Source organism: Toxorhynchites rutilus, chromosome 3, assembly GCF_029784135.1.
Source record: "Toxorhynchites rutilus septentrionalis strain SRP chromosome 3, ASM2978413v1, whole genome shotgun sequence".
Lineage (NCBI taxonomy): Eukaryota > Metazoa > Arthropoda > Insecta > Diptera > Culicidae > Toxorhynchites > Toxorhynchites rutilus.
In genome coordinates, this window is record NC_073746.1 from 47,660,013 (window position 1) to 47,681,833 (window position 21,821).

The 21,821-nt window shown below is 36.9% G+C and overlaps 1 protein-coding gene across 2 annotated transcripts in view; it reads right to left on the reverse strand.

Annotated features, from left to right (window-relative positions):
• Positions 1 to 8,760: 8,760 nt before the first annotated feature.
• Positions 8,761 to 21,821, reverse strand: part of LOC129779789 (guanine nucleotide-binding protein subunit gamma-e) — a 52,072-nt gene continuing 39,011 nt past the window's right edge. For both annotated transcript variants that reach the window (XM_055787493.1, XM_055787492.1), the window contains exon 3: positions 8,761 to 9,267. In XM_055787493.1, coding sequence (XP_055643468.1) covers positions 9,162 to 9,267 — 106 coding nt within the window. In that variant the 3' untranslated portion in view covers positions 8,761 to 9,161. The remainder of the gene's footprint in view (positions 9,268 to 21,821) is intronic.

Here is a 21,821-nt window from a genome sequence, read left to right on the forward strand (position 1 = left end):
CTGGACTAACACATTTTTTTTCGCTAACCAACTCAATAGCAAATTCAATTAACCTAATTAACCAGCTTTCATTTGGTTCTTAGGACGATCTTGTAGGACCTTCCCATACAGAGATATTTCAGTTTGAATGAAAAATTACCACTTCGTCTATGATGATAAATTTAGCAAAAAAGAAACATCGCACCGAAATTCGAAAGGTGCCAAAATTTTTAGTAAATCAGAGGAGCATTTAATCGCAAATCGTACCAGAAGTACAAAATCCTAAACAACTCTCAGAACGAACGATTCGTAACTTTCGTATACACCTACAGGTACGGGGATTGCAAGGAATGATGATCACACGTATACATACGCATTTCTAAACATACACGCACTCCTCACCCATGTCAAAAATCACCTTAAATTTTCGAAATCGCATACTGTTCCTCTAATTTTTTTGTCGAGCGTATATACAGCCCTTCCATGCCAAACCGATATAGTGGTTCTCAGATTTCCATGAAAGTGGTCGTTCTTTATCGCAAAATATTAGACCCATATTTTTTATTTTTTTCGTTAGGATGACCATTTCCATTTTAGGGTGGTCCAAAAAATCATTTTTTTCCACTTTTGACTTAGGACTACGTCTTACATTAAGGGTGCCAAATCAGAAAACAGGCCACGTTTTTATGAAATAAAGTTAACGTTAATAACTATTTTTGCTGCGAACGGATTTCAACGATTTCCATACCAATCGAATCGGAAATTTTCTACGTTTTGTTTGATATGCTATACATTACAATCCCATAGTCTTTATATGGTTAAAATTTATGGAAACTGGAAGCATTCCCATTTCCCCATACATTTGTTTTGTCCATTTGTGTGCTTTCCCGAACAGAGCTGTCAATATCGGGCAACTTGCGCAGCCGCTAGAATAGAAACAACGAAGGGGGATAGTGAAAAGAGAATATTTGGGAAGTAAACTCCACCCTTGCATAGTAAGTGAGCTGTCGCTAACGTATAAGTATTGCATCTCCACTGAGAAAAAATGTTACAATCTTTCTGAGCCCGAAACAACAAAGGTCGCTTATTCTGCTCGTTTTCTGTTTTATGTTTTCTCTCGAGCTGTGAACGCTACCGAATATTTCACATGAAGTGTGTTTCGATGTTTCATTTTTATCGCTGCAACTGTGTGCATCTGTTAGACGCGTGTTTGATGCTTGTTGAATGGCGATGCATGGAAGATGCTTCTCGTTAAATACTCAGTGCAATGTGTCAATTAACATAAAGAAACAAATTGTGACATATGACCAATAAGTGTATTGTTCTCGCAAAGGTAAAGAATCGTTCCTTCTCGAAATGATTCTACAAAACCACGCAAGCCATTAAAACTCTTCAGGGTCCCCGGAACTTTTTACTAAAGAGTTATTTATGGAATTTCGACGTATTCGCGAATAGTATCCGAAATCATAAACCGACAAAAAAGATTGCGTAGTCCTACGTCCTAAGCGGTTGTGTCTCGGATACAACCCCTCGATTTTTTTTTCCCAAAATGCCTATTTTCAAACATTTATAACATTCAAATTGAAGCTAGCCTTTTATTAAAAATATTGAAGTATATATAAATATTGAAAAAACAAAAATGGATTTTTAAAAATATTTTTTCATGAAAGCTTAGAATTTCTTACATATGCTTTTTTTCGTTTTTAAGATATAATTTTTCCCCTTTTATCCAAAAATGACTTTTTTGCTAAATTTCATAACATTTGAACTACTGAACCGCTTAAGGTGACCGCCATATCAAATTGAAGCCAATAAGCTAACCTTTTTTTAAAGAATATCACACTTGGGGGAAAGTTGGATTCTAGTCGCACAGGTCTAGTCTAGACTGAACGAAGACTTCAAACATGTTATTTTTTCAAAATAATAACCCAAAAACGAAAAAACGATAACTAACACCTCTCTGATTTTCGGACACATTATGCAAAAAAATCTCAGCTTTCCAGAAAAAATATAAAAAAAACAGCGCCCTCTATCTTTAACCAAGTAAACTATGAAAAACTAACTCAATCAATAATTACAAAAACGTTATAAAATGTTGTAGTGGAAAAAAGAAAAAACGACTACAATCAATAATTGAGACGGGGTTCTCCGTAGCTACATTGGCTGCGCGTGCGCTTACTAAGCGATCGATCGTGAGTTCAAAACTCAGGGCCCTCATAGACCATCTTTGTGTTGTTACAGAAGAACTACGTCCACGCAACAATCATCAGCGATGGAGATCAGCGATGTTAATGAACCTAAAGTAAAAAGGGATAACAAAATAATTATGAAAATAAGATGCATTATTTTAGCAAGTTCAATATTTTTCAATATTTTAGCTCATTGGCTTTAATTTGAGATATCGATCATCTAAATCGGTTCAGCGGTGAAAAAGTTATGAATTTTTGAAAAAATGCGTTTTTGGGAGAAGTGGAAAGAAATATTTTTCGGAGCACTCTAAAATGGAAATGGGCATCCTAATAAAAAAAAAAAAACACGGGTCTAATGTTTTGCGATAAAGAATAAAATTACCACTTTTGACGAAAATTTGAGAACCACTATATCGGTTTGGCATGAAATGGCTGTATATCTAGTATAAGCCCATATAACTTGCCTCCCTTTAATTGATATTCAGTTCTATCAGGAAAATTATGTCAGTTTGTATAATGTTTATGTAGGTGCTGCTATCGAAATGTTGATCAATGAATATTTGTCAGTATGTAATATTTCACACAACACCGTAGCTGAATTGAAAATCGATTCATTGATGATTTTACATTGAACTCTGCAATCGAGCTCTAAAACGTTTTAATTTCAATGATTCTTCAAGCATCAACATGTCATTTGATTGATGCATGTGTAAATTGTGTCCATTCTCCAAAGTCTTCAAAACATTGGCGATTGAAATTAGATTCAGGATATCGATAATGAATTTAGGGAGATCCGAAACCTGGATTTTACGGGCTTCACTGTAAACCAGTGTTGCCACACGTACAGATTTATCTGGAAAGATACAGATTTTTTCGTTATTTTTGGTACAGATTCTGCACGGTACAGAGTACAGATTTTCGTCAAAAAGTACAGATTGGTACAGATTTTTTCCGCGTGTAAAATTTCTTGCATTTGAACAATGTAACATCAAGGTACAAGACGACTTTTACGCTGCAGTAAACTATGTAGAGGAAGTGGGGATAAGACGGACATGTAAAGAAGATCTTCAATTTTATCTTTGGAAACTCATGATTCCCAAAACTTGAATGCAGTTTCTTACAATTCAATATACTGTTTTTCGAAATATCAACCAAATGTTTCTCAAAAAAGTGTTTTTCAATGTTTTATTACTGAAATGAAAACAGACCAAAGAGTAGAGCTTTTTTTTCGATGCGGGTGATATGGACATGTTTGTAATATATGAAACATAGAAGTTTATCGCTCGTGAGAAGCACAATTTCATTCAACCTAGATCGGAACTCATCACGAATGTCCGTTAAATGATGAAAAAATCATGTTAATCCACCTAGAAGTGATATAATGCTTTTCAGCAGTATAAACGGACAGACCCTCAACTATTTTGCTTTTGGTTCCAGTTAACTTCTAGACAGTCCACCTTCTGCGATTTGCAAGTTTATTTGCAACTGATTTTTTTTATTATTATTAATCTACGATTTCTAAAGACATTTGGCTGTAGGGGTCAGTGATATCACTTCATTCTGGAAAAGGGGTCTCTCGCCCAGAATATTTTGAGAATCCCAGCCGTAAGCGAAAGTAAGAATGCCTCTTTCTTTTGAGGTAAAATTTTGGCACTAAAAAGGAATGACGATAATTTTGCTCTTCCCAAATTGAGAAAAAATATTCCAGCATTTCTGATTCTGCCGCAATCAGGCGTCCCAAAAGTACTGCATTTTCATTACAGTCGGTGTGAAATAAAATCGAGACTCACTGTGTGCGCGCTACATTCGCATACAAGCGACAGAGCACGAATGAATAAAATAAACCTGTGCTATAGCAGTCGGTGCTTCGTCGAATTTGTCTGATTTGTCGGGCCCGATCGTAGTGAGCCAAACGTACTGTTCATTTTCCATTTTTTCGTGTCTGCTTCTCCATTAATTCTGTCGCTGTAACAGTCGCTCACGATGCGATGAATATCATCGGTTTACCCGAGTTACTGTCAAATTTGACTGTCGCAAGAAAAATGTCATGACCAAGAAATCGCGATCGTAAGACAAGCCTTTATTTTATGCGTTTGTGCTTTTTCACCAGTACGCTCTAGGATGTGGTTGTGAGCACAAGTTACGTATATACAGAGACAGCCGATTCAATTTTAGATCGGCTGTATCGAGAATGATGTACTGTTGGGATGGCCGAATCAAGATAGGTACACAAATGAGCAGCAATTCATAGGAGAAAAAAGCACGGATTCCTTAATGATTCTAGGCGAGAGTTTCTTTGTTAATATATTGATGACATCGGGAAATACTCAATGATGGGAATGTTTAGATTTATCCTCCAAGTAGGAAGCCAACTTTAAACGTTCGAAAACCGATGGATTTCAAACATGCTCAGTACAATTTTTTTTAGAGGCGAACCAGCCCAGGAGGCTGAAAGTCTCTTCGATAAAGAATTAAAAAAAGGACATATTTTTTATTATGTATGGTCCTCATGACCTAATGGTTTGCGTGGCGCTTGCCACGGGGGCTTCGAGTTCGATTTCCGTTCGGGTCAGAAATTCCATCCGAACTACCCGCACCACTACCCCCAGCTTCACTCTCATCTGGCCATGCATTTGCATCCGCGAAACTTTCATCTACGCTAATTCCACCCACAACACTTCCTCTCGCATTTCTTTCAACAGATTCTCCCCTGTTGCTCACACTGCTCACTACTCACAATTCGGAATATGCTGCAGAATTCACCAGAAACTGAAAATTATCTTCCTTTTCAAAGCCTACAACCTATAGTTTGCGAATGAGAAAATGAATAAAATACTGGTGAATAAAGAACACACTTTTGTAAGCGAACGACGTTGCATAATATATACAAAGACACCCGACATCATCAGTACGAGGGAAAAAAATTATTCACGACAGTAGCAATGCATTTACGATTGCATTCTGAATCTACAAACAACATGACTAGTTAGCAACCAGGCCTGTCGCAGACGAATGAACAAAATACTCACATATGGAAATGCAGCCGTGTACAGCACACGACAGTAAATATAAATGTCGCACGACATTTTCACTGTGTGATTGTCGTTAATAGATTGATCTAACGACTGTTACGGGCCAATGATGGTGACAGTCGTCAGAATACAGTCGTGGTGCGGTACAATTGGTACCCCTGGCCGCAATCCTCAGCAACCGTTGAACGATTGTATTCAGAATACAATTTGAACAAAACAAAACTGAGAAATAGAACAGGAACAAAAACTGTGCGAGGAATTTTAGCTTTCAAAAATGATGTAACAAAACAGTCAAAACAGTTATTTAGAAACGTTAAACGAAAGTATAATGTTAAAAATGTTACATACTGACACTGTCACTATATATCCAAATTTTTATTGCTAACATAAATAAAATTGAAAAACAAATCGTTTCTTCCAGGGTTTTAAAATTTTTCCAGCTTTTTGGCATTTGTAAAGCAGTTTTTTTTCGAACGGCAAATGGTAGCAGGAAATTAATTAATCAATTAAATTTTCATTCCGGGCGTTCGGTATTGTTTGCAGTTTTTGTTCGTCTCAAACTCTTAACGTAAACCAAGCTGGTATACTGCTACTGCTGATACTACTATTTCAATGAGACACATGATGATAAAGAGTTCCCGCAATTACTATCCATTAAGAGGCTTTGATTCGCTTGGGTAAACTTTATGTTCTTAATATTCGTTTCGCAATCAAGGACGCCCTTTCGGATCGAATAAAATCACCACCCAATCGGCGGCCCAATGTATTTCGGTACATTTTATTACTGCATTATTCCATCGTAAATTACCCGATTTTCTGTTGTAATCTTTTCTTAGTACATAACCCAAAAACCGCGTAGCAATCCGCACAAATCAATTTCACCGCCACATCTCAGGTCTCCAATTCGATCGATTGGGTTTTATCTTTTCCCCGTTTTTTGTTTTGTGTTAATATGCGCTCAACTGGATCGCGGCAGTATCAGTTGTAGTAATTCTGTTCACAAAATATGCGCTATATGCATATATGCTCAGCGAGATAAGCTTGCGTGTTTTTTTTCTTGCATTCGTCACTCTGATTTTGGTTTTCTTAAGTTTTCCAATCCTACATATCATATCGTTTTAATATTTGTTTTGAACACTTCGCTTATGCTTTCTTTCGAATCGAATCGATTTTTGGATGAATTGAAACATTGAAGTAATTACATCTAATTTGCTTGGGGATCATTTTGCAAATAAATATATTACTTGGGAGCACAAGAAAACGATACTCACGTGTATACATTCAAATCAGCCAGTGGAGTTCAGAAGAGTTTGCCCGTAGTATGATAGAACTATCCTAGCTGGCAATTTTCGAGATTTTTTCTTTGACCTGAATGTTAAGTCTTGTTCTAATTTTTGTTGGCATTTCTCTGGATGAGATTAACTTTCTGTTGGTGTTGTTCAAACGATAAAAACACATTTCAAACCAAAAGGTCACGGAGATTATTTGACTTTATTTGTGTGTTCATAGCTACAAAAGTAGAATTTTTCGTTTGAATGCTTTAAAGTGACCAAAAATATCTCGAAAATTGCTACACTATTGAAACTTTTGCGCAGACATCAATTCGTTGCCGCGTATCCTTTCTCAAAGTAGAACAGTTTTCCAGGATAATTAATTTTCGCGCTCGTTTAGCAAGTACATAAACCATTCTCCTGCTCGGGCCTTGTATACAATAGATTGCATGCAAACAGCGATAGTAATTTCTCGTTTCATCTACTTGCATGTAATCGTTAGGGTGGGTTTAGACTAGGGATATATTCATGTGAAGAAATATGATGAGATTTATAGAAATCGCATAAACCGTTTACCCTAGCGTGAACTTCTATAATGAATATATTCATATCTTCGGTGAATTTATTCACCTGAAGTAGAACTGCATCCAACTTTAGTGATTTCTCACCAGTGAGAAATTCACAAGCGTTTACATATGCTGAATTTATTCAAGTTATATATACCTCGAATAAGTGTATCATATTTATTCTCACCCGTTTACACCTATTTTCACGTGAATAAATCCATCTATAGCTATAGATCTCCCTAATGTAAACCCGCCATTGGGATATAAGCTGAGGAAACTGTTCGAAACTGATGTCATAAGGATTTAATTGAATTTGAACATTTCATTTTTATTACACTTATGTTGGATCCTGCCGCTTGACATTTCGATCTGAAGCTATCAAATGATGGATTACTTAATTGGTAATTTAGAAAAGTTACTTATTCGTATTCGTTTTGTTGATTTTATTTATAATCTCGAGTTTGCATTCGTGCAACAAGTACTTTCTGCAAAGATGATTTTATAATGCGTTTAAATTAGAAGAGGGCCAATAGAGGGTTATTTCCGTTGACTTTTCTAAAGACATGACTGTAAGTTTTTCGGGTTGTTCTGAGTGATACTATAATTGGTCATATGATTGTTTTAACTTTGTTATCAGTATAAATATTTAGCGGCTAATAAGATAATTTGTATGGCTTAATATCTCAGAGGAATTTTATCTCAATGTTTCAAGATTACGACCTAAAACGGAATGTTACGATTTGTCATGAAACAAACTTAGTTTGTTTCTTGCGTTTTCCTGATCTACTTTCGATTCATAACTGGTGAGAAATATGTTTGGAACAGAAGTTGGGGAATTTTTGGCAGAAATATCCAACTTATCGTTCCACTACTATGTGTTACAAGTGCTGCAAGTGGGATCATGCTTGATCTAACAACGGGTAATGAGATAAGTATGGATCATTTGTGAAGGAAAACCATTCGAACCGTTATCTCGGTCGATCATCTCCCAGCTTACGTTTGTGAACTCTGTATCATCGATTAAACCTGTAGGCCTCCATCGAACTGTTATAAAGCCCCAGGAAGCTGTTCAATTCAACCCTCGCTCGCAGATAGCAGCACATACTTATATATAATCACAAAGAGTCGTAACTAGCAAGATTTCACACATTCTCAACATCCGCAAGGATTTATGGCTCTGTTAACTTCCGTGGCTTCCATCTGTCCGCTGAACGTGTTGTTTTTGCTGTTGTTGTTGAAGTTACTCGAACTAAGATCAATTACTTTTGTTTATATTCTCCACACAAATATCTAACTAAAAACGGTAACTGGTTTTGCCCCATTCTCTTCGGTATCCTTGGAAAGAACTTCAAGGAATTCGTTCGGTAGTGTTGCGCTGGGCTCCGCTTCCGACCAAATTTGACGGCTCTTCGACGACGATGTCGGTGGAAAACCGAGGGCAGTTACGCGGAGAGGAAGTATGTGTGTGTGTTTCTTTTATCTGTCAGGAAAACGGGAGAAGACGGAACGAGTTGAAGCTTCTAGCTACTTTCTGCTACTACACGTCTCTAAAGTCACTTGTTTTGTACACACACAAAAAATATGAGACCCATCAAAAATCCATCAGGAAACGTTCAACTTTACACATTTCTTTTTCCTCTCATCACCAAAAATCACATACCCTCTAAACCGAATGAACAAAACATGTGAAAGTATGTTACAGAGATGTCAAATAAAACAAAGCTTTGTACAGAGAATCATGCTGGAGAATACTGTTCTCACGCCCTGTTCTTGCCAGTCGTTTTGGAATGTTCTTTTTTATTTCTTCAATTTTTCGTCACAATTGGCCCGATAATAATCGGTTCATTTTCTCTTCCAAATATAACATACAAATGAAATGCAAACACAATTTGGAGCTAACACAGTTCGGTACATAACGAAAGAAGCACAACATCAAACAGATGGTTCAAGACAGCTGAGTAGAGATTCGTGTTGTTTTGCGATTTTGTTTTTATAATAGTTAGAAAAGTTGTTCAGTTGTAGAATTACAGTAGTAATCATTAGTATATTATACTAATTTGTGGAAGGTGTGGAAGTAGGTGAAGAAGTTTTGTGTGGGTGGATGTGTTGTTGTTTGGATGGTATTTACATGATGACGCATTTGCCCTTTTCTGCCCATGGGTTGTTCTTTTTGTCGGGCGCATGGATCAGCGGGTCGTTCTTTTCGTTCTCCTCCACGTACTCCCGCATGCTGTTCGGAAGAGACAAGAAACGCAGATTAGTGCTAATTGATAACAGTTGCATGTGTTCGTTTGAAAGAACTGATTCCAAACGTTTGTCTCTGATGGACTGTTGAATGTCAGTCCTAGTTTAAATGACACCCCCTCTACACATAACTGAAATGTTCTGAAAAAAAGAGGAACATGATTCAAATTCATTTCTATGATTTTCACGTATACAATTACAATATACAATGACTTTCAGGTGAGATGAATGAGATGTTTTACCTTGAGGACAAATATCTTTTTGAGCAGCAACTGTTATTACAAATCTTTTATCAGCTATCCCTTATTTAGGAAATGATTTAGTCCAATGAATTTGAGGAGGATTTGCAATTGGTTATGCAATTTTAACCCGATTTGTTACTTTTTATTTCATTTTACCCTTTTTACCGTTAACAATTCAAGTATCATTATGCTTTTCGATTTAGACGTGATGCAGGACAAGCCAACAACTAACCAGTTCAAACTAACCGCACAGCTGATTAAGATGTGGTTTTTTGTGGTTTACGGTAGCTATTGGATTATCTATACAACATTTCGATTACGTAAGCATTGATTATTAAATGACAGTTTGATGTTGATTCTTCTCGAATGCAAGGTTGAGATTTTTTTCATTATTACGATTCATGCGATCACTCCCCATAATTGCTTGACAGGGTTTTGATTTGGTAAACAAACTGTGCAGTCCAGAATTTTAAGCCCCTATTCATTAAAACTGCCATGACCTTCCGAATATTATGAATTGATGCCAAATTACCCAATTGTCACATTGTTTTTGATGCAACAACAGCAGTAAATGATTCTGAAGTACCGTCGATGGGGGTGAAAAAAGATAGTTTTCGAAGTTTTTGTTGAATAACTATCGTAAACTAGAGTAAAACACAATTCTGATTACGTATAAATGTTCTCTAATGATGAACACTCGTAAGTGTTCAAGAAATTGTTGAATAATATTAATTTTTCACTGAACTACGATTAAATGAAAGTTGACCCAATCTTACCCCTTAGAGGGGGTGACAATGGGTCAAAGTATTGAATATTACTTTCTATTAAGAATTGTGTTTAGAAATCAATTTCTCAATAATTTAAAGGTAATAGTTTATATAGGAGTTTCTTCATTCAATTATATCTTTTTCTTTAAATAAATACGAATAAAAATACACAATAGCAATATTACCGAGATACGCAAAGTCTGTGATGAGTTGTGTTCATAGTACACGCGGATTGCTGGACAGAGTTGTTGGCTTTGTTTTACAGTTTAACTAGTTTAATTTTGTCTCGATTTTCGAGCTTTATCTGATCAAACATCAAAGATTCGTTTGATATAAAGGATATATAAATATAAAAAATACAAAGGATAAGGGAATCTAGAAAGTAAATATTTGGATATTTATTTTCAACCAAAATGTTTTCATGCAGGACTTACAAGAGAAAATACATCCGGAAGAAGTGCACCCCAGAAATGCTCGGAAGAGGTTCATGTTAGTAAGTAATTCTATGATTTAAATCTTTCTTTTACGGACATTTCTACTTCTGTTATGATGTGTCAGTGAGCACCCTGCCCGGTTCGGACCAGAAGTCGAGAGTAGTGATGAAACGGATAGTAGTTTGGTCGGTTACCGGATGACGGATATTCGGCAAGCTTCAAAGTCAGAAAGCCGGATATCCGGCAGCCAGATATTTGGCTCATTATTTGCAAATACGAAATTGGGAGAAACTGCATGTGTTTATCATCGTGTAGACTAAATGTTAATAGAGTATCATGTTTTATGCAAGGAATTTTGAACAGATTTTCTTCCGTTAAGAACTTAATAACAGAATTATGAATTTTTTGTAGATATATTGAAATAATTTTAATATTAGTCGAGAAAGAGTAAGTACTACTATTTCAAATTAGCAAAGATTATCGAAAAATTATTTTCCTTCAAGATTACAAAACTTGGAACTGCATTTAGGGGTCATAATCAGACTTACACTTACTTCACTACAAATCGAATTAAACGAAACAGAAAAGAAACTGAATTAAATCTTGCACGCGAGGCTCACGATAACTTTTGGGAATGTTTCGAATATACAAACTATATTTCAAATATACAAACTATAAGCAAAACGATTAATTTTGCAAAAAAATCATTTATCTAGTGTTAATGAGAAATTATTTATTTTTTTTCTAATATCCGGTATCCGGCAGGATAGCAAATATTGGCTGGATAGGCCGAATACTAGATAATTACCAGATATCGGTTTCATCTCTAGTCGAGAGTGAGCAACCTGAGAAACTGATCATCCATTGCAGACCATTCGACGGAACGATTTCTTCAAAGGTTTGGTGTTTTTGCGAAAGGCCTCAAAGTCCAGAATGGATCCAACAAGGTTACAACAAACCAGTCTAGCCAGCAAGTAATCAACAACCCATCCTGTCTTAGATGATGCCTACACAGGCTACTAATGATTAATCATTGATTTTTGTTACAAGTTATCTCAAAAGTTTATTTCAATAAGTGCGATCTTTTGCCCCATAGCCTGAGAACTTGCGCCCACTATTGGACAAAAGCTCGCATTTGACAATTTGTATTATAATAAATATTAGACAAGCTAAACTCGAAGTATTTATAGATTGCGTTTCGAAGGTAGTATATAGTTACTTTTGTGGTAATGAACTGAACCCTATTGGATTTTCTTTTAAAAATGATTAGCCGACAACTGTTAGGTGTGCAACTGTGAGCATTATCAATGCTCACTGCACATCGAAAAGTTATATTTTCATCGAACTTTAGTTGTTCTTCTACTTGTAGAATTTTTTGCCTTGCGATTCATTTGTTTTCTGAGAGCGACCGGGAGGGACTACATACGTAGAAAGTGCAGAGGGCTCCAAATCGTGACGGACGGCAAAATAAGGTGAGAAAGTCACAGGCCCGGAAACTGTACAGTGTACACCCAGATGCTGACGAAGCTTCATTGTCTCATCATGGATAATGAGACTTACGTCAAGGCGGACTTCCGGCAGCTTCCGGTAGTTCTTCCGGTGCTACTGTTATTCACCGCCCAGTTCAAGTCTTATATTCCGGAGGAAGTAAGGAAGCAGAAACTTTCAAAGTTTACCATGAATTACATGATTTGGGAAGCGATGTGCGCATGTGGCTAACGGAGTGCGCTGTTCGTGACTACTGAGACTTTTTATGGGGAGATCTATCTCAAGGAGTGTCTACAGAAGCGTCTATTTCGTTTGTTGAAGCAACACGAGGGCCCTACGACCATGAGGCCGGACCTAGCTTAGTGCCACTGTTTAAAGGATATCCTGGAGTGGTACAAAGCCAACGGGGTCATTTTCGTACCCAAAACATTAAATCAATTTTTTACGAAAAACTACGAAACTATCTAACAATTGATATTTTCCGGATTCCCGATGAACAATTTTTGTAGGATAGTTGTCCGACATTCTTGCAAAATTTCCTGCGCAATGTATTCTTCCAGCTTTGATCACATTCTGGGTGCTGGGCTCGCCGGTGAGTTGCGTGAGCTCGTGGTTCATCCTTCGCCTCCATACGCCGTCCTCCTGTACACCGCCGAAAATGCTTCTTAACACCCGTCATTCAAAGACTCCGAGTGCTTGCAGGTCCTCTTCAAGTATTGTCCAAGTTTCATGCCCGTAGAGGACAACCGGTCCTATTAGCGTATTATACAGGGAACGTCGTGCGAATGCTAGGTCTGTTTGTCTCCGGATCACACGGCTAGTATCATTGTCAGACGTTATTATTGAGCCAAGGTAGACAAATTGGTCCACTACCTCGAACTCATCGCCGTCGATCGTTACACTACTACCTAATCGGGTCCTGTCGTGCTCGGATCCGGAAGCCAGCATGTATTTGGTTTTAGACGCATTGATTTTCAGTCCAATTCTCTCTGCTTCGTGCTTAAGTGTGGTGTAAAGTTCAGCTACCGTCTCAAATGTTCTGCCGACAATGTCTACGTCATCAGCGAAGCAGATGAATTGACTGGATCTATTGAAAATCGTATCACGCAAGTTAAACACCGCTCGTCTCATAACACCCTCTAGCGCTATGTTGAACAGTAGGCAAGAGAGACCATCACAGTGTCGAAGCCCTTTGCGGGACTCGAATCAATTAGATAATCCACCCGATGATAATCGCACACAGCACTGTATTCCATCCATCGTAGCCTTAATCAATCTTGTCAGCTTCACGGGGAAACCGTTTTCGTCCATGATTATTCCATAATGTATTGTTGTTTTTTAGCTCCTCGTTATACTCGTCATATCACTTTTGTGTTTTTTATTCATCATGAAAGTTTATGATTCGACGGACAATTACATGGAATGCATAAAGTTACATGTATTCGAGTCAGTCAAGAATTACCCATCGAATTGGAAATCGTTTCCGAGCACTAGCCAGCTAAATACTTGAAGGATGTTTTGAATTTCAGCAAAACCATGACTAAATCTTGCAAAAATAAAAATCATCGTTAACAGTAGAAGCGTAACATAATAAATTATCTCCCAGTGAATGATCCTTAAAACAACTTTCAGATCGATTAAAGGTCGCGTCGTTCGCAGATACACAATCATTTATTCATAATTTTTCCAATGTGTATCCTTCCGAAAACCAGCTCGACAACAGACTAAGCTGACTCTTCGCTCCAGCCAGTGTGTACTTGTCACTTCTCTAGTTAGAGTGACGGATTAAAAGTATCGAATTTCATTCTCACGGCGAATGTGACTGGATACTCACATTTCATTTTATTCCCATCCAATTTCTACCGACAGTGCCACCGCAGCGCGTTGAGTAAGAATTACGGTTTCAATATAACTTGATTAGAAACACTTCAGCAGTGTCTCCCACATTTGCCCCCTTCCACATACTCGCCACTACTTTCCGCGTGTGTGTGTGTGTGTGTGTGTGTGTGTGTGTGTGTGTGTGTGCTTAATCCATTTACTGTCTCTCGTGTGAGTCTCAAGTCGGTAACGGGAATATATGTCGTGAAAAGAAAACACCGCTCCAGGAAGCAGAGGAAAAATAAATTTCGATTGTGACTCTAGGACCAGAAACCGGCGAGAACGTGAATCTCTCACATGAGAATCAACAGCCGGTGATATGTACCCAGGAGCTTTGGATGGTTTCCCCTTTCCCCATGTTGCTGGGCTGAGATCTGTTCACGCGGCAGCTAAAGAATGTTACTGGGTTTGTGGTTTCCGGTTACAGTCTGTCTGAATCTTTTGTTCAAATGGGATGAAAGTTTAAACATGGTATTTCATCAAGATACCTGTGAGCCTGCTTCTACATATATGCACATGGAATGAAAAGCATTAGTGGTTTCATATGGTTTCGACTCACTCATTTGCTATTGTTTATGTGAAGTAATTATTCCGTAGAAAATATGCGTCTTTCCTCGGAAAAGAATACAGTTTTCTGTGTGTATCAGATGAATCGAAATAAAAAAATCTATATGAGGGTAGCACAGTTTAGAAAATTCAATTTGAGGTACTTGTATCATCGAGAAATATTGCTGTTGTTTTTACACTAGATGTTTCGTCTATGTTTGTACATCACACGGATTCGGCCGGTTACAGAATCAGAATCACAAACTCTATTCACATCCACGGTAGCCTGCCTTGCGTCTTCGGTTGTGTCGTAGTTATTTAGTTACATTAAGCCAGCTATACTCAACCTGTGGCCCGCGGGCTCTTTTGGTTGACCCATCTGATCCGTTACCATTAAGTAATATTAGTAGATCAAATATTTATCAATATATTTAATCCGAGCTAATATTGTTGATGTTAGTGAATAAATATGAAATTATGAGTATGAAATTATTACCTACTAGCTGACCCGGCAAACTTCGTCGCGCCCACAATTGCTTTTCTGATTTATATAATTTCGAACACTCACGTTCCCCGAAAATTATTTCTCTGTGCTCGATCTATATTCGCAGCATATAATTTATTTTTTGACATATGCATTTGATGCAGACTGAGACACTTCAATCCTAATACTGACTGTTCAAATCCGTTGCTCCGTTCTTGAGTTAAATCGCGAGGAACGGACACCAAATCATTTTTATTTATATAGATTATTTGACATACAACTATGTTTATCGTTGCTATCGAATCAGAAAGCATGTCACATTTTTATGAAATAGTTTTAACGTTAATAATTATTTTAGCCCTGAACGAATTTTGATGGTTTGCATTCCTATCGAATCGGAAATTCTCTATTTTTTCCGGAATGTATTACATTACGGTTTCCTAACCCATATACGTTTAAAGTTTAACGAAAATTGGAAGAATACACTTTTTCCTGTCATGTTCCAGTGGTCGAGGTGCAATATTTAAATATCACTGCTAATCGGATGAGCATAAATCTGTCTTTCGAAATGCAAATGCATAATTCGTTCTAAGGACAATGTGGATAGACAAAACATTGCAATCTAAGCTCCACCATATTCTATTAATAGAGTGAACAAGTCATTCGCGAATTCAAATTACAGTATTCACAAATTTTCAGCCATCTAACTAGCGACCAGACAGCAGGGAGGCTTTCGAAATGATTTTTCTTAAGGCCGAGTGTTAAGTTTACTTTTTCAAGTTGAAGTTTTTCAAGGCTAGAGGCGAATGAACTGATGAATTTTAAAGCCTCTATAATTTGAAACAACAACATCATCAAAGTCATCTCGCTCCAACTATCAGACAGCAGTCTTTCTCAATGCTGATGTCACACAGCGGTTTTGTTCGATTGAAGGAAGAATGAAAGATAGATATCGCTCAGTAGGACGCCGTTTTGTTCGGGGGGAACACAACGTTGATTTGTACGCCGTCTTGGGAGAAGTGTCTCTGTTTTTTTCGAATCCCATCACATTTGAATCTGTACTGGGGTGTAGGTTTAAAATTTCTAAAACCAGAACGTTACGTTCAGGGAGCAACGCACAATAATTAATACTTTTTTGTCGGTTGAACGGATTCGCCTGATAACCACTTCATTCGAAGAATCAAATGTCTACGAGTTACGAGGGCAGTCCAAAGTATTTAGCCTACAAAACAAAAACAAAAAAATTGGAAAAGTGACGATTTATTTCTCAACATAGTCTCCTTTTAGCTCGATACACTTGAGAAAAGTTACACGGGGCCAAATCTGGAGAATACGAAGAATACGGGCAGCAATTCGTAGTGCAATTCGACCAATTTGACCGTGGCGACGGCGAAATTTCCACGGTCGAAACAAAACTACGAGTCCGATTCGGCTGAAATTTAGACAGTAGCCGTTTACGAAAATGTACTACACGATAAGTAATCTCTCTTGCGATACTGACACCATCGGGCGAAGAGCTAAGTACTTATCAGACCGCCCTCGTATATGTTGGTTACATAATGACCCACAAGCTTGTTACAATAGAACTATTTAAATCACCAAAATCTATAAATATGAGTCCTTCGTAGTCGAGATTTGTTGATGCATGTCGTTGGCTATCAGTGAATGTTCTCTATATATTGTGCTCGCCCTGACCATTCTCAATTTCAATTTTGATACTGTGTTGAAAAATTTTTTCACTACAGAATGGATCTTCAGAATATGCAAGAGACAAGCATAGTGTAGAGCAAAATTAAAGCAGAAAAGAAATTCGAATTTCCTGTTGCCGTTCTACGTCTTCTGAGATGCTTCATTCTACGTTAAAGATGTAATTTTGCTAAGATATACTGAAAAACTACCTGGAAATTCAAGAAGATCAGTATTTCAGTTTCAGTTCTCCAGACAGCAAGCAATCAACAGTACATTTCAATGCTTGGAATCAATTTGACAATCTTCTCAAATTGCTTCGCGAAAAGTTCGCACCCTTCACTCAGTGAAAGCATTTATTTATCGGTCCTTGTCATTGCTATCAAATATTTGTATCAAATTTATTTATTAATAAATTACTTTGATGTTTCTACTCTCCGGCAATGATTTTGCAGTTCTAAGTTAACAATGCTGTCGTGGCTCGTGGAGATCATTCTTCTTTATTTATTTATTTGCGGCCCGCGACACAATAATAATACGTGTATGTGGCCCCTATGAAAAAAAGGTTGAGTACCGCTGCATTAAGCTTATCTTCTTTTTGCTGGTGTCCATTTGGCCCACACTCAAAAAATACTGAATAAAGCGATCACAAAACTGTCCAGAATTTTGAATGTAAAATCTCATCTTTGTAACGTCACCTATCGCATTATATTAAATGTCTCGAATTGGAATTGCTGGAAAAAAAGTTTTTGTTTATCCGCAGCTTTGGTTTGTGTGTACGATTCCCAGCATAACTTGTTTTAATCTCTAACAAAACCACCCATCATCCCGTCGGGCACTGAAAATATTTACTTTCTCAGAACCACGATCCGCTATCAAGATAGCTTATCCTCGGGGCGGGATTTGAGGATTCGTGTGAGGTGGAAAATGTCTGTGCTATTTATTATTTCGGTCACTTACATTCCACCCGAACCACTCAACCCTCCACATCACCTCAACCTCTACCCATAATCTACCATAGGATTCATCGACAAGAATAAATAATTAAATTTCAGCACCCGCTGCTGTAGATCACCTTCACTTGCGAATGGGTCATCTTCCGAGAAGTCACCTTTATTTTTGCATCTCCTGCACTCACCTCCTGACCCTCATCCCCTTGGTAGGGTAAGTTGGGGGCGGGCAAACGTTCCAAGTAATAATCACAGAACAGCGAAACGAGCTTTGATCTTTTAATTGAATTTTGCGTTACACTGAATAATCGCATTTGACAACTGAAACGTTATGAAAGATTGAAATGAATACAAAAACGATAAAATTCTACAAACCATTAGGCCTGTAAAATGGAAACCAGCGCGGCAGTTAAACGCAGCAATGTTTGAAGTGTGGCTAACCGTTATGTTTTTGAGGTACATAAAGTCGACACTCTCCCAAAGGATAATATGATAAACGGAAATGGTTTGCGGGCACTTTTTTGCACCGTATCATCGTTAAAACGGACTGGGATTGAAGAATAATTGAATAATTTCATTTTCTAGCGGCCTTTGCCGCTTTTGTCGTTTGATTATCGTTCCTCCGGAGATGGGATTCCACTGAGGCAACACTGATAAAATACAACACCTTTCAACACGTCTGTTATGTAAAAGGGTAGGATTGTTGCATAGTGTTGTTTCGATGGAAAGAGCAGAATTGCGGCTCGATAGTTATTGATCGTTTGTAAATTTTTCGATAACCAAAATTAAATAATCGCTAACCACAAATTTTCGCTCGAACGAGAATACAAAATAGTGTATTCACTTTTTTATGACTTCAGAAGTAGTGTTTGGGACTGTATTGTATGAGTGAAGAGCTTGAACGTAAGAGTACGATACCAATAAGAGGTTGCCAAACAATCACTATATCACCAAATCATGCACAGAATATACCTGTTAATGTCTTATTTTTCATTGTACTCAGTTCGAACATGAACCTCGATCGTTATGGTAGTCTATACAAAACCAACTCAAAGAAATATTTTGGTGCGCTTGAATATACGATTCATTTCGGTTCGTCTCGATACACATTTTGGTGCGCTTGATGATAACGAATGAAACACAACATTCTTCGGTTCAAGGAATCGGAAATGCGCAAAATAACGCATTCCTGCTTTTTCAATCAAAGAACATTGAAACTCCAAAAAAGTCACTTTGATCCTAAATGGTACATTTGAATATAAGAAGGAACTCTTGTTCCGGGGATTGAAACATAATTGATCGTTTCCGATTTTCAGAAGCAGGAACAAAACAAAAAAAAAGGATGTTAGGGACTAACGAGCCCAAACCGTCGTCCAATGATGTCATGCTCGGAGACTGTGACAAATTTGGGTTGTAACGTCGCGGAATGTGAGTTGGTATTCTTTCAGCTTCAAAGAGTTGAGCCGAAAGTGTCGGCGGTGGAGAAAGGTTTGATTCAATTTTTGAATCGTAATTATGTACGGTATTGAAAAAAAAGGATGAAAAATAACGACTAAATAACTATTGGTTGCCTGAAATGGGATTAAATATTGGCATTGGTGGAACATATTATAGCAAAAAATAAATAAACATAAGTTTCATACAGCTAATAGATGCTAAATTCACACTATTACAAGCTATGAATTATTAGTTGTATTCTAAGATGAAATGAACAAGAAATCACAAAGTATTTACCCGTCTCCACTCAACAGTAGCAATTTGTTTGAACACATAGTCAGTCAGTGGAGTTAACACATTCACTATCAATCGACATCAAATCCATTTAGATGTACCTGACCCAACGTTGAGCGCAAATAATTTTTAATTGATTTAAATTTTTTAAATTTCCTTTCACAAGATGTCACGCAAACACAAACAGTTAGTAACAGTTCCAAACTAATTGTTAGTTTTGGAAGTGTTTTTTTTTAATGTTTACGATGAACACATAACACATACATATAATGTAGTCTAACAATTGGCGTCGTTGAGATTAATTTAAGCAACCTAGGGAATCTTTGTATATCTAGCAAAAGCTCACCGTTGAAAATACATCGTATTTGCCTAAAAACTTGAAACACGAATTTGTCGTTTACTGAACTCCTCCATTGATCCTGGCAAGGTTGGAGCATTGTCAAAAGAACACTTAACTTCCGACACTTCATAAAATCTAAACCGTCACTCTCTAGTTGATGATGGTTTTCATTACTCAATCAGAAGTCTTTTTCCAATTCAGAAACGAAAAAAACAATAACGATTAATTTAAATGGACTTATTATTCTGTATTATAGTGACTTTCAACCGCATGACTAGTTCACCAATCGGACCATGACTTGACATGAGTTTGATATGTTCACACATCAAACTTTGATGAATTATTGAACAATGACTATTTGTACTGCAGTCAAGTATTATGTATTGAAAGTAGTGAAAATATGTCTCTTACTAGACGGTTCACAGCTTACAAAAATACTCGCAATATTTGTTAAGATATTACTAATAGTAACTTTCTCCGTTTGACCCAATCTCACCTCCATTGACGGTACTTGAAAAAAAAACATTAATTTTCCCCAAAAAAAAGTACTTTTCGAATTATGTAAAATAAAATATATGAATAGCTCGTACAATAATCAACAAGTTTAAATTTTAAAAATATTTTTTTTTCAGCGTGTTTGTTAGCGTAGAGTGACAGTTAGAGTGACAAGATCACTGCGATTAACGAAACTCGCGAATAACGGATAAACAAGGGACGAAAAATGAGGTGCAAATGCAATTAAAAAAATGTATTTCAGCATGAAAATTATGTTCCATCAATACAGAAATCGTGAAACTATGAAACTTGTTTTCGCGGATCGTCCGCGCGCGGATAATCGAGGTTCTAATGTATTTCAAAAAATGATTTAGAAGTATTGTAATTTTGATTTTTTTTCTTTTTTACAAAAAATTATAACTCAATAACTATAAGACCACAATAATTTTAGTCAAAATATGAAATGTAGGAAATTGTTTGAATTTTCAAAAATATAGAAATATATATTAACCCATAACCCAGCGTATGAAATTTAATACGCAAAAATGCCCGTTTTTGAAAAAATGTTTTTGATGAAACTAAAGTGTTAAGCGCATTTTAAATTATACCACATGACAATTTAAGAGTGTTTTTTTTTATGACAGTGTCATTTTATCTGTCATTTTTGTTGTTTTGTTGTGTATTGAAGCTTGCAAAGTTCGAGTTTAATGGAGTTGCAAAAGTTAACATAAATTTATAATAAAATAATAAACATTTACCTCTTAAAGGACTCTAAATTGCTCAAATCTGCGACACAACACTACTAGACGAGTGTAAAAAATTATATCTAGCCAAAAAAACCGAAGAAAATTATGAAACCGCAAAAAAAATCTATGTTTACTTTTGAGAGTATGAAATTTCATACGCTGTGCAATTACGGTATATTTTTTTCTCAATAGGATATATCAGCTTCCAGATAATCCAGAGGAGCTGTACAATTATCTGATTGATTTGGACGAAGACGCTTTCAAAAATTTAGTGTCAACAAATTATATTGACTTTGTCATCGTACCCCAAGCGGTGGATACAGCGATGTGGATGCTGGAGATAGTGACTCGGAGGACGGCTCTTTCCGTTTCGGAACAAACCTAGATGGACTAGAAAGTTTCATGCCATTTAGATCAAGTTCTTGTACATCTGGGCAGTAATGGGTTAAGAAGAACTCACACTGCGAAAATAACATTTTTAAGTTTAAAACTCATTTTTATCCAAAACTTATTTTTTTTTATTCTAAAAAAATGTGAATAGCTCATACAATAACCAATAAGTCATCCATACATCGGAAGAAAGGCACTTCTACAAAAAAGAGTTTTTCTAGCAACAACTTTCCCATGTTTACTTTGAAGATACTCAAATTCAACTCAAAGAGCCTGGTGGTGTGCACCCTTGTGCTCCCGTGGCCGAGTGGTTAGCGTCCCACACTATCATGCCGGGGGTTCGGGTTCGATTCCCGTTCTGGA